Source organism: Macaca thibetana, chromosome 10 (genome assembly GCF_024542745.1).
Source record: "Macaca thibetana thibetana isolate TM-01 chromosome 10, ASM2454274v1, whole genome shotgun sequence".
Classification (NCBI taxonomy): Eukaryota; Metazoa; Chordata; class Mammalia; order Primates; family Cercopithecidae; genus Macaca; species Macaca thibetana.
Genome location: NC_065587.1, coordinates 66,330,979 through 66,347,401, shown reverse-complemented (window position 1 = coordinate 66,347,401; position 16,423 = coordinate 66,330,979). Strand labels below are relative to the sequence as shown.

The following is a 16,423-nucleotide window of genomic DNA, read 5'->3' as shown; positions in this document are numbered from 1 at the left end:
TGGTATCTACTATAGGATATGCCTCAATACGTGCAAGTAAATGAGAAAATGGGAGACACTGAATTGCTGAAAGAGGATCCAACACAAGAAAGGAAGGAAAGGAATCCCTAGGCTGGTGAAGGAGAGCCCCAAGCATTAGTGGCAAAGCAGGCCTAGAAAGCACCCAGTCCATGCTGGAACAGCCCCGAACCTTGCTGGAGATTTCCTTAAGAATGAAATTTATAAAAGATTTACACAACAGGAGGAGAGTTTGAGATTGAATTGGAAGTAATTACATAGCAGCCTGGCACAAAGGCTTACAACTGTAATCCTAGCTCTTTGGGAGACTGAGACAGGAAAATTGCTTGAGGCCAGGAATCCAAGACCTGCCTGGAAACCCTGAGATAGTGAAACCCTGTCTGTGCAAAAAATTTAGAAAGGAAATTAGGCGGTCATGGTGGTACATGCCTAAAGTCCTAGCTACTCGAGAGGCTGACGCAGGATGACCTGGGCCCAGGAGTTCGAGGCTGCAGTGAGCTATGATCAGCTGCACCACTGCACTCCAGCCTGGGGGACAGAACAACATCCTGTCACACACACAAAAAGTAATTTGTAAAAATGCTGGCCGGGCGCGGTGGCTCAAGCCTGTAATCCCAGCACTTTGGGAGGCCGAGACGGGCGGATCACGAGGTCAGCAGATCGAAACCATCCTGGCTAACACGGTGAAACCCCGTCTCTATTAAGAAATACAAAAAACTAGCCGGGCGAGGTGGCGGGCGCCTGTAGTCCCAGCTACTCGGGAGGCTGAGGCAGGAGAATGGCGTGAACCCGGGGGGCAGAGCTTGCAGTGAGCTGAGATCCGGCCACTGTACTCCAGCCTGGGCGACAGAGCGAGACTCCGTCTCAAAAAAAAAAAAAAAAAAAAAAAAAAAAAAAGCTGCCTCTCCTCCCCCTACATTTTTCCATAGGCTCAATGGTTAACAATTAATGTATTCTTATGGAATTTTCTATGTACGTATTTAAAGATAATGTTTCCTAATGTTTTATTTTGAAATTTTTGAAACACATAGAAATTTTGAAAGAGACCATGGCCAACATGGTGAAACCCCAACTGAACTAAAAATACAAAAAGAATAGCCAGGTAGGGTGGTGTACACCTGTACTCCCAGCTACCGCTCGGGAGACTGAGGTAGGAAAATTGCTTGAACCTGGGAGGCAGAGGTTGCAGTGAGCCAAGATTGCACTATTGCACTCCAGCCTAGGTGACAGAGTGAGACTCCGTCTCAAAAAAAAAAAAAAAAAAAAAAAAAAAAAAAAAAATCTGTGTGCACTTATGTTTGTATTTTAGGGAGTACTGTACCTTAAAAACCCATGTTGATAGGGGAAAAAATTAGGACATAATAGGTAAGTAAAAAGAAGAAAGTGAATATCACTTTTAATCTCACCACTTTGAAATACTGTTAATTTGTTCATTTGATGGGGATGTGTGTTTTAAAACTAAATATTTACTGTGTACTATTTTATAATCTGATTTTTAGCCCTTATATGAGAATTTTTTATACTAAATGAAATACATGGTTTTTTTTTTGTTTTTTTTTTTTTTTTTTTTTTTTTTGAGACGAAGTCTCACGCTGTTGCCCAGGCTGGAGTGCAGTGGCGCGATCTCGGCTCACTGCAAGCTCCGCCTCCTGGGTTCGCGCCATTCTCCTGCCTCAGCCTCCTGAGTAGCTAGGACTACAGGCGCCCGCCACCGCGCCCGGCTAATTTTTTTTTGTATTTTTAGTAGAGACGGGGTTTCACTGTGGTCTCGATCTCCTGACCTTGTGATCCGCCCGCCTCGGCCTCCCAAAGTGCTGGGATTACAGGCTTGAGCCACCGCGCCCGGCCTGAAATACATGTTTGAGTCTAACTGGTGAATGAGAAATCTGATCAAAAATAAAACTGATGATCACAGACAGCTTCTGACCCTATGCTTTTTATGTCTCTTGTGCAGATTCTCAGAGAGAGTTCAACAGCAGGCCAGGTACAGGATACGTACCTGTGGAGTTTTGGAAGAAAACAGGTATGTGTCTGACTACTCACAGGTCATGCAGACTCACTAATTTGTGGGAGCAGAGAACAGATAACTGGGCGAATGTTTGGTAACTGGGTCCTTTGGTTGTATAAAACTTGCTCCTCATAGAACTCTAGGCTCTTGCGTCTCCCACTCTGGCTTGTCCTGCATGTCTCCTGATACCTGTCTTGTTACTTTGCTGGTCAGGAGTTTGGAATAGCTCCCTCTAGTCCCTTTCACACTCTTCCACTGGGTCACGCTGAGGCAATAAGTACCTCTTGACTTGCCGACTTGCCCTGTTTCTGGGCCTGCAGCAGAGTTCGTTTTGCCTAATCTCTTCACTGGTGTCTGCAGTACACTGTGTTCACACTACTGCCACATTTGTGCCCAAATTCTGCTCTAGACACAGCTCTGTAATCCGTCTGTGCTTTCTTTCACCTTCACTGTGCCTACTATAGTGAAGACTGTTCTTGCTAGGCCTTCTTTTTTACAAGAATAAAGGATGGTGGGGACTGCCTATTTTGTAAGTTCGGGAATGAACGTCACATCACTAATGTCAACCTTATCCAAATATTGGCATTCTTTCCCTTCTTGCCTCCCCATCCCAGTTTCATTTTTTAAGTCCAATACAACTTTTGGTTTTCTTACTAAGATAACATTTATTTCTACAAAAATGTAATACCTACATTCATAAAGACTCTTTCAAGAGCATCTAGACAGTAGTAAGCAAATAAACAAAAGATATGAACAGACACATTATGCTATGAGAAATACAAATAAACATATTGCAAAATATTTTTCCTTATTAGTAGTCAGGATAATGTAAGATAAAGCATCTCTGATAAATTAACCCCTTGTCTTTAACCCTCCGTTGTTGACAATTTTAAAAGACCTTGTTGATGACACTCAATAATTGATCAGAGGCTTATATAAGAAATTAAGCGAGTACCTGCAGATTCTTGGAATCATTCCTTACTTTTCCTTTTTTTTTTTTTGAGATGGAGTTTCGCTCTTGTTGCCCAGGCTGGAGTGCAGTGGTATGATCTCAGCTCACTGCAACCTCCGCCTCCCTGGTTCAAGCTATTCTCCTGCCTCAGCCTCCCGAGTAGCTGAGATTATAGGCATGCACCACCACGCCTGGCTAATTTTGTATTTGTGGTATAGACGGGGTTTCTCCGCCCGCCTCAACTCCCAAAGAGCTGGGATTACAGGTGTGAGCCACTGCGCCCAGCCTCATTTCTCACTTTCATGCCTTTGAATGTTTCCTTTCAAAAGCAAATGGTCCAGACTTAAATACAAATTATACAAATTACTAAAGAAGAAACAGTATGGGTGGGGTGGGGTGTCTCACACCTGTAGTCCCAGCACTTTGGGAGGCCAGGGTGGACAGACCCAGCTACCTAGGGGGCTGAGGGGGAAGGATCGCTTGACCACGGGAAGTTAAGGCTGCAGTGAGCCCCTGTGCCACTGTACAATAAAGTATTATTTCACCATTAAAAACAATTTGGAAAACTATATTAATTTGTAAAAATCCTTGCAGCTGAAAATGGGAAAATGTATATTATGTTAATAAAAGGTGGAATAGAATTTTGGGAAATGAAGATAATCATAAGGTGAGAGAATAATTACTGTATACAAGATCTCTGTCTTTTTTTTTTTTTTTTTTTTTTTTTTTGAGATGGAATTTCACTCTTGTTGCCCAGGCTGGAGTGCAATGGCACGATCTTGGCTCACCGCAACTTCCGCCTCCCAGGTTCAAGTTCTACTGCCTCAGCCTCCCGAGTAGCTGGGATTACAGGCATGCATCATCATGCCCTGCTAATTTTGTAGTTTTAGTGGGGACGGGGTTTCTCCATGTTGAGGCTGGTCTGTAACTCCTGACCTCAGGTGATCCACCTGCCTCGGCCTCCCAAAATGCTGGGATTACAGGCGTGAGCTACTGCACCCGGCCTTGTTTGTTTGTTTGTTTGTTTGTTTTTGAGATGGAGTCTTGCTCTGTTGCCCAGGCTGGAGTGCAGTGGCACAATCTCAGCTCACTGCAGTCTCCACTTCTCAGGTTCAAGCAACTCTCCTGCCTTAGCCTTCCAAGTACCTGGGATTACAGGCCCCCTCGACCATGATGCCCGACTAATTTTTGTATTTTTAGTAGAGATGGGGTTTCACCATATTGGCCAGGCTGGTTTCAAACTCCTGACTTCAGGTGATCCACCCACCTTGGCCTCCCAAAGTGCTAGGATTACAGGCATGAGCCTGTAATGTGACCAGCCACAAGGTATCTTTAAAACTAGTGACTTTGATTACTTGGGAGACCCCTTTGGTTAACTATAGTTAAGAGCCCAACTTTGGTGTTGGGACAGCTCGTTTTGAGTCCTTGCTCTGCTATGGTGCCATCTGTGACCTTAGATGACCTCCAGTAAGATAGCTAGCCAAACCAAGATAATTACTAATTCATGGTTAAGCTGAAGGGATAAAATGTACCTGAGAGCATTGTTACGCTGGCTCAATAAGAGGCATCTGAGAAGAGACTTTTGAAAGGTTCTTGGCCTCTGGGGTGAAGACTTTCTTTTCTTAAGGTCAGAGCCATAAGATGATGGAAAGTTGTTTCATTGCAGCCTAGAACTCTGTGTTTGAACCTCCCTTGAGCCCGTGCCGTGTGCAAGAGGTAAACTGTGAGTGACTGTCCTTAGGCTTCTGGATTGTTTGGTCCTGTGGACTTATGTAGGGAGCTATGTATATTGGGACTCCACGTTCACATTCTCATAGGACTGAGGCTGAAACACATGCAATGTGTTACTTTGCGGTGTCTACACTAGGGAAATCAAGCAGGGCATTGGTGATGGGAGGAAGTGATCAAGAACCAGGTAGCATGATGGTAAGTGGACAGGGTTTAAAAACCCAGGGCTTTTGGCCGTCTGCCCAAATCTATGTCTTTAGCCCATGTTTCTCCACCTAGTCTTATTTAATTGCCTCCTGGCCATTTATACCTGGATTCCCCAGAGGCACCTCTGCCTTCTCACTTGCCTCCATGCTGGCTTTGTGTGGACTGTCCATTTCATTGCCTAGCACTACCATTCTCCTCTTTCACCCCCACTTCCAGGCCCTTCGGTGCTCCCAACCTTTTTCTGTCTCATCCCTTCCTCAGTGCCACTTACTTCTGCCTAACTTCAGCCTCTTATATCAGTTCAATCATTGCACCAGTCTCCCGGTTGCTATCTCTGTCTTTAATCTTCCCCTTGCATAGAAACCTTTATGGAGTTTCCTTTGAAAATAAGGTCAAGCCAGCCGGGCATGGTGGTTCATGCCTGTAATCACAGCACTTTGGGAGGCCAAGGCAGGCAGATCACAAGGTCAGGAGATTGAGACCATCCTGGCTAACACAGTGAAACCCCGTCTCTACTAAAAATACAAAAAAAATTAGCCGGGCGTGGTGGTAGGCACCTGTAGTCCCAGCTACTTGGGAGGCTGAGGCAGGAGAATGGCATGAACCCGGGAGGCGGAGCTTGCAGTGAGCTGAGATAGCGCCACTGCATTCCAGCCTGGGCGACAGAGTGAGACTCCGTCTCAAAAAAAAAAAAAAAAAAAGAAAAGAAAATAAAGTCAAGGCCGGGCGCGGTGGCTCAAGCCTGTAATCCCAGCACTTTGGGAGGCCGAGACGGGTGGATCACGAGGTCAGGAGATCGAGACCATCCTGGCTAACCCGGTGAAACCCCGTCTCTACTAAAAAATACAAAAAACTAGCCGGGCGAGGTGGCGGCGCCTGTAGTCCCAGCTACTCGGGAGGCTGAGGCAGGAGAATGGCGTAAACCCAGGAGGCGGAGCTTGCAGTGAGCTGAGATCCGGCCACTGCACTCCAGCCTGGGCGACAGAGCGAGACTCCGTCTCAAAAAAAAAAAAAAAAAAAAAAAAAAAAAAAAGAAAATAAAGTCAAGCGGGGAGTGGTGTCTCACCCGTGTAACACTTTAACACCAGCACTTTGGGAGGCTGAAGTAGGAGGATCACTTGAGCCCAGGAGTTTGAGACAAGCCTCAGCAACATAGTAAGACATCGTCTTTACAAAAAAAATTTAAAAATTAGCCGAGTGTGGTGGGACACGCCTGCAGTCCTAGCTCCTCAGAAGGCTGAGGTGGGAGGATCATGATTCAGAGAGGTCAAGGCTGCAGTGTGCTGTGACCGCACCAGTGCACTCCAGCCTGGGCAACAGTTGAGCAAGGCCCTGTCTCAGAAAAAAAGAAAAAGTCAAATTTCTTAGTTAGGCATGCAAGACTTTGCAAAAACTCATTTCCATCTACCATCTCAAGCACAACACGTTGTCTTGATTTCCCCTGCCCACTGAAGAGCTGATCACTTTTCTCCTTGGAACTCTAGTTTCTTATAGTGACATACACGATGGCACCTGAAACACTTTCATACTCGGTCACAAGCAGTCAGGAGAGTGTGGTCTGTGTCTAGTCACTTGTGTCCACAGCCCTAGCTCAGTGACCACCTCCATCTCCGTACCAGCCAGCACCTGTGTGATGGACACATGAGTGTGAAGATCATGTGTTTCTCCCTGTGGAGTTTTAGAAAAGATCATTTTGTGTCAGCTCTGTCCTTACTTAGAATTGCAGTGGGGTGGGAGGGAAAAGATTTCTCGGCCAGTTGATTTTACTGTCACTTTCTTCTAGAAGAAGCTGTGAATAAGGTGAAAATTCAGGCCATGTCAGAAGTACAGAAGGCTGTCGCTGAGGCAGAGCAGAAAGCCTTTGAAGTGATTGCAACAGAGAGAGCACGAATGGAGCAAACCATAGCGGATGTCAAGCGGCAGGCCGCGGAGGACGCTTTCCTCGTCATCAACGAGCAAGAGGAGTCCACGGAGGTCAGAGCTCTGCGCCCTGGGGGCCGGGGTGGGTGGCTGGAGTGACCACGCCCACTGCCTTCCTCTCATACACTGGGCAGGAAGACACAGGCAGTCCACCCTTGAGCTCGACGAGGATAATTTTTATCCAGTGCCAGAAGAGTTTTGGTTCTCACGCTAAAACTTTTTTACATGCCAAGATAGTGAATTGTTACATTGTATTTTTACATACATACACATATATATAGAGAGAGAGGCTCAGTGTATTGGTTTAAATTTTGAGAATTCACCCTAAAGACAGAGTTTGTGTAATTGCATGATGATGATAATGACCAGCATTGACAGAGTAGGCTTACTGTGTGCCAGACACCAGCAAAGTTGTATATTTTCTTTTTGAGTCTCACAGTGGCCCTGTGAGGTGGATAACGTTGAATCCCTAATTTGCAGATGAGGAGACTGTGGCTCAGGGAATGCAACTGTTATACTCCTTGGTGCTGAAGTCAGGATACAGGAGTAAGAAAGTGCAGGGTCCTATAGCACCTAGACTTTTTACAAAAAGGATAGCTGGTTTGTGGACTGAGGTAACAGGTTGGATATATCTGCCTGATTGCCCAGGGCCCAGGACTTGGTGATGGTTCTATACAGGACGCTTGGGTACTACAGTAAGGAGAAAAATGAACAAACTGAAAAAGTAAACAACCTGTGACAACATGAGAGCAGCCCTTTTGGATTTAATGCAGTTTTTCTGTAACTTTCATTTCAGTCATTTTTCAGCTTTAAAACAAGAAACCAGTTTCTTTCTGTAAGTAGGTAGATCTCATCTACTGGATGGGAGACCAGCTGTCTTTGGGACATTCTCTTGAAGTTCAGCACTCACTCTGTCACCGAGGCTGGAGTGCAATGGTGCAGTCTCAGCTCACTGCAGCCTCCACCTCCAGGTTCAAGCGATTCTCCCACCTCAGCCTCCCAAGTAGCTTGGACTACAGGTGCGTGCCAGCACTCCTGGCTAATTTTTGTATTTTTAGTAGAGATGGGTTTTTGCCATGTTGGCCAGGCTAATCTCGAACTCCTAGCCTCAAGTGATTCACCCACCTTGACCAATGTGCAGATGAAAATGCCTAAATATCATGTTGCTATCACAGAGGATGTGGTGAAATTCCTTATTATAGCTCTTCAATACAGATATTATGGATTGTGAGAAAATAGTTTCTTTAATCCCTCTCCCTTTTCATTCTCTCCTTCTCCTTTTTTTTTTTTTTTGTGGAGAACAGGGTCTCGCTATATTGCCCAGGCAGGTCTCGAACTCCTGGGTTCAAGCTATCCTCCCGCCTCTGCCTCCCTAAGAGCTGGGATTACAAGCATGAGCCACCACATCCAGCCTCTCCTCCTTTTTCTTTAGAATTGTTTTTGAGGCTGGGCTAGTGGCCAATGCCTGTAATCTCAGCACTTTGGGAGGCCAAGGTAGTATGAACACTTGAGCTCAGGAGTTCAAGACCAACTTGGGCTAGATGGTGAGACACCATTTCTGGGGGAAAAAAAAAAATTAAAAATTAGCTAGGCATGGTGTCACGCACCTGTAGTCCAGTAGTTATTTTGGAGGCTGAGGTAGGAGGATCGCTTGAGCCCAGGAGGTTCAAGCCTGACCATGATCGTAACACTGCACTCTAGCCTGGGTGGGACAGCAAGACCCCATCTCTTTAAAAAAAAAAGAAAATAGATGATGACGATGGCAAGATGAGGGGGAAAGAAAAGAGAATTATTTTTGAGAGTGATATATCTGTTTCTGTTCTGTATGTTTAATTGTGTATCTGTAGCCATCCATATCAGTATCTGTATTTGTCCTTATCTATCTACTTTTATCTCTGTGTTTATCTTTAACTATGTCTGTCTCCAAAGAAAGAGTATAGCTTTTGGCTTAGAGCATAGATCCTGGATCTGGACTGTGTAGGTTTAAATCCTAGCTCTCCATTTTGAGAATTGTGCTTTTAAGGAATTGTAATTTTAAACAAGCCACAATGTAGCCTCCAGGTGAGGTGTACACCAGCACGTATCCCTGCAAAATCACTTTCCAAAGCAGGGAAAGGATAGAGGGCCCATCTTTTGGATGAGTTTGCATTGGACCAAAATGGCTGATTCTTGCCCATCAAGAATATTCACCTAGAATATTCTTGTTAAAATTTAGCAGGTATCCCTGGAGTTTCTTGTTCATCTTGTGAAAGGTGGTTTGGTATGGGGGAGGAAGGAGGCCATGACTGGAGATTAGGAGTCCTGACTTCTAGTCACAGTTCCGTCTCACACTGGCAGTATACCCTTGAAGGAGTCAGTCTGCATCTCTGTTCAGTGAGTATAGCAGCTCCTATCCTATTGGTCTGATAGTTATTAGGGAACAGGCACAGTGGCCCATGCCTGTAATTCCAGCTTTTTAGGAGGCCAAGGTGGGAGGGTCCTTTGAGGCTGGGAGTTCAAGACCAGCCTGGGCAATATAAGGAGACTCTGTCTCTACAAAAAATTAAAGAATCAGCCAGGCATGGTAGCACATGCCTATAGTCCCAGCTACTCAGGAGGCTAAGGTAGGAGTGTGGGAGGATCCCTGGAGCCTAGGAGGTCAAGTCCAGCCTGGGCAACATAGCAAGACCCTGTCTCCAAAAAGGAAAACAAAACACCAGCAGCAGCCTTGGTTAAGTCAGATTATTAGTAAAAACAATGAAGATTATTTCTCTAGTGAGGGAATCAGTATCAGCCGGGTGCTTGTAATCCCGACACTTTGGGAGGCTGAGACAGGCAGATCACTTGAGCACAGGAGTTCAAGACCAGCCTGGCCAACATGGCAAAACCCCACATCTACTATATATATATGTATAATTACGAAAATTAGCCAGGCGTGGTGGCACATGCAGAAAGGAGTAGGATAAATGTTCGTCTTAACACGTGGTCTTAGGATAGATGGCTATTGGGGGAGATTCTTGCACAGAGTTTGGTTTGGTTTCTATTAAAATATGAGTCAAAAGATGAGTCCATGCCTTAAGCAGAAGAGATGGCCACCTGCCCTAGGCTGGTGCTGTGTAAAGTATTTTCACACACACTCCTCATTTCACTGTTCTGTCATCCTGCAGGGAAGTAGTTTTCTTGTTTCACAGGGGAAGGAAACTCAGAAAGGCAGTGTGTATTTCTCATAGTTAAACAGCAGTAGAGGGAGGACTTGACCACAGGTGTATGTAGCTCCATAGCTGGGGTTCTCTACATGCAGCCCCTTGCTTTAATGTGCAGGGAATGAATGGCAAGCCTGCCCCTCGATCCCAGCAACCACTAACTGATGCCTGTGTCTTGCAGAACTGCTGGAACTGTGGCCGCAAAGCCAGCGAGACATGCAGTGGCTGCAATATCGCGCGATACTGCGGCTCTTTCTGCCAGCACAAGGACTGGGAGCGGCACCACCGCCTCTGTGGTCAGAACCTGCATGGCCAGAGTCCCCACAGCCAGGGTCGGCCGCTGCTTCCTGTAGGCAGGGGCTCCTCGGCCAGGTCCGCCGACTGCAGCGTGCCCAGCCCAGCCCTCGACAAGACCTCGGCAACCACATCGCGTTCCTCCACACCTGCTTCGGTGACAGCTATCGACACCAACGGACTCTGAGCCCCGGACTCTACTTACCCTGATGGCTGCTCAGCACCACAGAGTGCTTGGGCTATGGGACTGGCTGTTGGAACCTGTGCATGTAGCTCTGCTGGGTCATTAACAAGAAATGAATTGGAGGCAGGAAGAGTCCAAGCCTGAATAATAGCGCCCCACAGCCTCTCTGGACACTTGCTGTCTGCGGAGCCAGTGTGCCATTCTCTGCACGTGGGCGGCCGGCCCAACCTGCCTCCTCCATGGCTTTCCTGGTTTGTTCCTCCCCACTGAAGCTGACTTAGCCAGCCCCTTTTCAGTGTAGACCACCAGCTCCCCTCCCCGTCTCCTTGAGTCAGCAGACTGTCCAATGTGCTCAGCCAGGCTGGAGGCAGCAGGCAGCAGGCTGTGGAGGAGGCCCCTCGGACAGGGAGCAGCCTGCCTCACCCCTGAACAGCTCTTTCGGCCCCATCTCCACCCTCAGCAGATGACACTGATTGGCCTCACGGGGACTTGGGTAAGCAACAGGCGGCACTCAGGACTCTCTTCTCAACCTTGCTGTTCAGACTTGTTAAGATCTCAGAGTCCACAGGAAAGAAGTCACTGTTGCAATAAAAGCACCCGTAGTAGCAAAAACATAAACAAATAAAACTTCCCCCACATCACAGATGATTTTGGACAAGATTTTCCAACCTTGCTGGCTACTTTAGTTTGGGACCCATTTTTTTTCTCATTTGATTTTGCTTGTGCAGAAAATAGTTTCCAGCACATGGATTGGTCTGAGAGAGAATGAGACTCAGTTGTGGATAGTCTGTTCTCTCTGAGCATGTTGGCCAAACTAGTATCGTCAAATTATTGAGTGGATCATCTCTTGGAAATGCAGAACTTCTGCCACCACTTGGCTATTTGCACAGTCGTCTTGTTCTCTGTCCTTTTATCTCTCAGACCACACACATCTGGAACGCTGTGGGCATCTTCTGCCCATGGGCTCTATTTGGCACCTGCTGAGCCACAGTTGTCCTGCTGGACGTGCTGTGGCAGGTTGGTAGGACTTGCCCCCACTGTCAAGGCCTGGTCTTGTCTGAAAAGCCCTCCTGGACCTCAAAGAATTCTTCGGACCTCATAGTTACAGGTCATTATATCTACTATGTTGATTTATCATCAGGCACACAACTTCTGTTTCCTTCTCTTGTGTTATCTGATAGCTTCTCTCCTTGAGCTCATCAGAAAGGTTTTATGAGATGTGAGAACCATTTTGGGAAAAGTTGATCAATTTTTCTTCCTAGCTTCCCATTTTCAAACGGGACATCACCTATATCCCTTTCAGAATGTTAGGAACTGCCTCCCACATTCTTCCCTGTCTTTTTGGGTTTTGTTTTTTGTTGTTATTGTTGTTGTTTTTTAACACAAAGTCTTGCTCTGTCAGCCAGGCTGGAGTGCAGTGGCACGAACTTGGCTCACTGCAACCTCTGCCTTCCAGATTCAAGCAATTCTCCTGCTTCAGCCTCCTGAGTAGCTGGGATTACAGGCGCCCACCACCCACCATGCCCAGCTAATTTTTGTATTTTTAGTAGAGACAGGGTTTCACCATATTGGCCAGGCTGATCTTGAACTCCTGACTTCAAGTGATCCACCTGCCTTGGCCTCCCAAAGTGCAGGGATTACAAGCGTGAGCCACCACACCCGGCTTGTCCTTTTGGTTTTGATGGGAGTCTGAGGACCCCGACTGCTCCGGCTCTCCATCTTTGAGCTTCTGGCATCCTCTCACACCCAGAAATCAGTTGGAGTAAGTCTGATTGGCCCTGCTCCAGCTGGCCTTTGAAGCACAAGTTTGAATCTCCACCTTCTGTGCACTGACCAGAGTCTAAAATAAAAGCTGTCAGTACCATAAAGGAAAAGGGATCCACACAGGTAGCCTTGTCATTGCCTACAGGTACATCTTACTTTAGAATTTCAAGTGCTGGCCGGGCTCAGTGGCTCACTCCTGTAATCCCAGCACTTTCGGAGACCGAGGCAGGCAGATCACTTGAGGTCAGGAGTTCAAGACCAGCCTGGCCAACAGGGTGAAACCCTGTCTCTACTAAAAAAAAATACAAAAATTAGCCGGGTGTGGTGGCACTCAACTATAATCCTAGCTACTCAGGAGGCTGAGACAGGAGAAGCACTTGAACCCACAAGCCAGAGGTTGCGATGAGCCGAGATTCTGCCACTGTACTCCAACCTGGGCAATACAGCAAGACTCCGTCTTAGAAAGAAAAAAAAAAAAGGCAAAATTTGAGAATTTCAAGTCCCTAATTCACTCTAACCAAACATTTTCAGTCTACAAAGAAACCTAGTGCACGACACCTTTAAAATGCCTAGATTTCCATTGCCTAAAGTAAGGTGTGGCCAGGGAAAGAACAGCAGGGAATCATGTTCCTTTGCTGTGGAACACGTAAGCCCCACAGTTTTCCAGTCAGCCTAATACATGGGTATCCCCCACCCCCATCTGCCTCCTTAAGCCTCAGTCCTTAGTGGGGAACCCTAACTAAGGGGGATGGAGTCAGTACCCCGGACAGGGCCACATTTGCATGAGACACAGCTGTCTCACAAGGAGGTCACAGAGCCTCTACGCCAGCTTACTGGTTTTTCATGGATTTGTTGGATTAACACTGTAAGCAGGTTTTGTTTTCGTTGTTTTGTTTGTTTGTTTTGAGATGGAGTTTCTCTCTTGTCGCCCAGGCTGGAATGTAATGGCACGATCTCAGCTCACTTCAACCTCTGCCTCCCAGGTTCAAGCGAGTCTCCTGCCTCAGCCTCCCGAGTAGCTGGGATTACAGGCACCCGCCACCACGCCCAGCTAATTTTGTATTTTTAGTAGAGATGGGGTTTCTCCATGTTGGTCAGGCTGGTCTCAAACTCCCGACCTCAGGTGATCTGCCCGCCTCAGCCTCCCAAAGTGCCAGGATTACAGGCATGAACCACTGTGTCCGGCCTTAAGCAGATTTTTAAAATCTCCAGTGGCCATAAAACAAGCCAGGGTAGCTCATGCTTTTACTGGTTGGAATAAGGAGCCAAAACCAACAAAATAATATTTATTAGGGCTCAATGCCCATTTCTATGGCTAAGGCTTAGGTTTGGTGTGCAGAACCTGGCCTACTTTTGTGGGCTGCGGTTCCTGTGACAGTTTCGTTTTCTGAATCTTTGTAATGCTTTTCCACGTGCTGCCCAGAGGCTGATCTGCAAACCTGCGCAGTATTCCACACTGAAGCTCAGTTTGCAGACCTTTTGCTGTGTTAATTCTGGTCGGTTTCACACAGAAGTCACGAGGGCCTCTGCCCAGGACCTCCTATTCACATTTCAAGAATCCCTTTCTGAAATTATCCAAGTCTCTGGTCAGGAGGAGGAGCACCAGTGGGGTAGGGTGGGCGGCGGCTAGAGGGGCAGGAGCGAATCCAGGTTCCTTGTGTGGTTTCCAGCCTCTGCTGACAGCACCTCAGCTACCAGGTGGGGAGTGGAAATTCAGGCTGCTTAGAGGACTGACCTCTACAGTTAATATCTGCAGTGACCTAAAAGGCAAAGTGGGGCCGGCATGGTGGTACAGAAGGTATCAGTCAAGCGCAGGTTCCTCAGAAACCTAGAAACCAAAAAGCAGATGCGATATGTGACTGGCCATCAGCCAGACATGTCTAGGGTGAGACCAGTGCTCAGCACCACCTGCCAAAGGATGCTGATGAGTTGTGGGACATAATGATCTGCCAAGTGAGGAATGACTGCAGGGACCGGAGAAGACCAAAGATGCCACATGTCCCAAGAGTTTCTTGAGGGCTGGGTTTCACATCTCTGATTATCCTTTTTTGTCCCCACCTGCCTGCACCGTGCCTGACTCCATCTTGTGGGGAAGGTGACTCAAGAAGTTGTTTAAGCCCAGGCCTAGGCAGTCCACCTCGGGAGGTGGGGGCACTCCACCCTGGGGGGCCTGCAGCTCCAGGGCTGGTGCTCTAGCAGATCCATTCAGGCACGGTTGGGTGACTGGGGGGGTCACCGATTGGGTAGATTATTTCTAGGGCAGTGCTGGGTTAGAAATGTCTGCCAGTGGGTCTGTCTGGAAACAGGACACATCTTCCCACCACAAGTCCACACCTGGCCTCGGCTGCTGCCCGCTCTCTGCAACGTGGACTTCCTTTGCCCATTTGGGCCAGAAGGTCACCAGGAGTTCATCATCACTGCTTGGTGTCAACTTGACATCTTCAGCTTCCAGACAAAATCTACACTTTACTTTGTACAGCCCTGTCCCAGAGTTAGTGACCCTCAGCTTGTCACCTGCTTGCAAAGGGTATAGATGTCGTCCTGGGTAGTTCTAGAGGATATCTCAGCAAGTGCATTTGAAGGTTCAGCACAGCTGGAACTGTATGGTAGTGAGCTCTTCAGAGTGAAAACAGAATGACCGGATGGCCGTCTGTCCTGGAAACTGAAGAGTTGAATAAATCGCTGAAAATAGAACGCTTCGTGGAGGTTTTCTTCAGAAGTGAACTAGAAGTAAGTTTTCCAGGCTCCCAGGTCAGTAGACCAAACCAACTTCCTTAGATTTTTTTTCTTTTTAAAGCTGTTTGCAGAAAACTGGGTGGTAGCATGTCTGAACCAAATGGAAGAAGAGCCAGCGGAGCATGCACTGTTCCAGCTCGGGCCACATGGCCAACTGTCGAGAGCAGCCCTGCCCAGACTGCAGTGGGGGCTGTGCCAGCAGCTCCGCAGGGCCCTTCCAACTCTGGAGTGTCTGTAGTTCTTGTGAAACCAAAACGTTGACTACCTGCCTCTTTCCTCGGGCATCGACGTGCTCATTTCCAAAGATGATGGTGCAGGTGACCTTTTCCATCGTGAGCCAGGAGAAGGTTAGGAGGCCTGAGGGGCAGGCGTTGCGTCCCCTCCTCCCCCTCCATAGCCCCCGAGGTGGAGCTTCCCTCACAGACCCCATCTGGTCGAGCCTACGGCTGCCCAGTGTACACTCAGTGATGCTTATACCAAATAGGGCATGTGTGCTGGTGTCTGTTGGGGACAGCCCCATCCCTACCTTGGAGAATTGCAGAGAAGCAGCAATAAGCATTAGGCGAATGATTGAAAGGACTGCTGGGCCGAGAGGCCTTCAGTCCCCTTACGTGGCTTTCCAAGTTCCTGATGAGGCTACAAAGGCTCCACTCATAAAAGAAAGCCAATAGTGTAAATAAATTAAGAACAAAGCCTCCACGCGTGATTTTTAAGGGGGATGATGAATGTGAAACCACCCACAGAATGCGTTAGAGTCTGGTTTTTCTGTGCTTTGTCATTTTACTCTGATAGGAACTTTTGTTACCTAACTCTGTGCATAACTTATTTAATGTACTGTATAAATGAACCAAAACTGTTAAATATGTATTTAGTTTGTTCTACTTAAAGTAGTCAATAAAAAGGCTATATTCCTTTTCTGCCTCAAGCTGGAATGGGACCAGGAGGAAAGGTGGTCCCTACACTACAAGGTGTCCCCTCACCCTTATTCCCAAATCCTTGAGGAAGGGGGAGAGAGGGGCCCCAACTGGTTCTAGTCATGGCCTGAAGAGTGCCCAAGGGCATGAAGCAGGGGGTGCCTGCACCCCATGTGCCTGGAGCTGGCCTCTCTGGAAAACCAGCTGCACCAACTGGTCAGTGCCCTGTGGGGACCAGACCCAACCAGGCTGGCTGCTGGAGCCCACCAGTTGGCCTTGAGGTCAGGGGCCAACAACAGCTTCCAGACACTCCCCATTACTTCTCTCTTAAGTGGTTTTTTTGTTTTGTTTTTGGGGGTGGAGGCGGGCAGGGTCTCTGTTGCCCAGGCCGGAGTGCAGTGGCGCAATTATAGATCAATGCAGCCTCCACCTCCCGGACTCAGGCAGTCCTCCCACCTCAGCCTCCTAAGTAACTGGAACTACAGGCATGGGCCACCACGCCTGGCTGATTTTTTG

General features: G+C 47.5%; 2 protein-coding genes across 5 annotated transcripts in view; both read left to right on the top strand.

Moving 5' to 3' along the window:
• The window catches only part of CBFA2T2 (CBFA2/RUNX1 partner transcriptional co-repressor 2), a 165,229-nt gene extending 149,323 nt beyond the window's left edge, over positions 1–15,906 (top strand). For 2 of the 4 annotated variants that reach the window (XM_050807101.1, XM_050807105.1), the window contains exons 9-11: positions 1,973–2,041; positions 6,697–6,887; positions 10,197–15,906. In XM_050807101.1, the coding sequence (XP_050663058.1) occupies positions 1,973–2,041; positions 6,697–6,887; positions 10,197–10,496 (560 nt within the window). In that variant the 3' untranslated portion in view covers positions 10,497–15,906. Of the gene's footprint in view, positions 1–1,972; positions 2,042–6,696; positions 6,888–7,676; positions 9,098–10,196 lie in introns of those variants that run through there. The other 2 variants (XM_050807103.1, XM_050807104.1) reach the window with 2 other exon arrangements.
• LOC126964305 (uncharacterized) lies at positions 15,116–15,906 on the top strand. The gene has a single exon (XM_050807335.1). The coding sequence runs from the start codon at positions 15,116–15,118 to the stop codon at positions 15,662–15,664; it is 549 nt and encodes a 182-aa protein (XP_050663292.1). The 3' UTR covers positions 15,665–15,906.
• Positions 15,907–16,423: the final 517 nt, after the last annotated feature.

Excerpts from the sequence above, each read along its gene's own strand:
- LOC126964305 (XM_050807335.1), top strand. The coding sequence starts at position 15,116 with ATGCACTGTTCCAGCTCGGGCCACATGGCCAACTGTCGAGAGCAGCCC.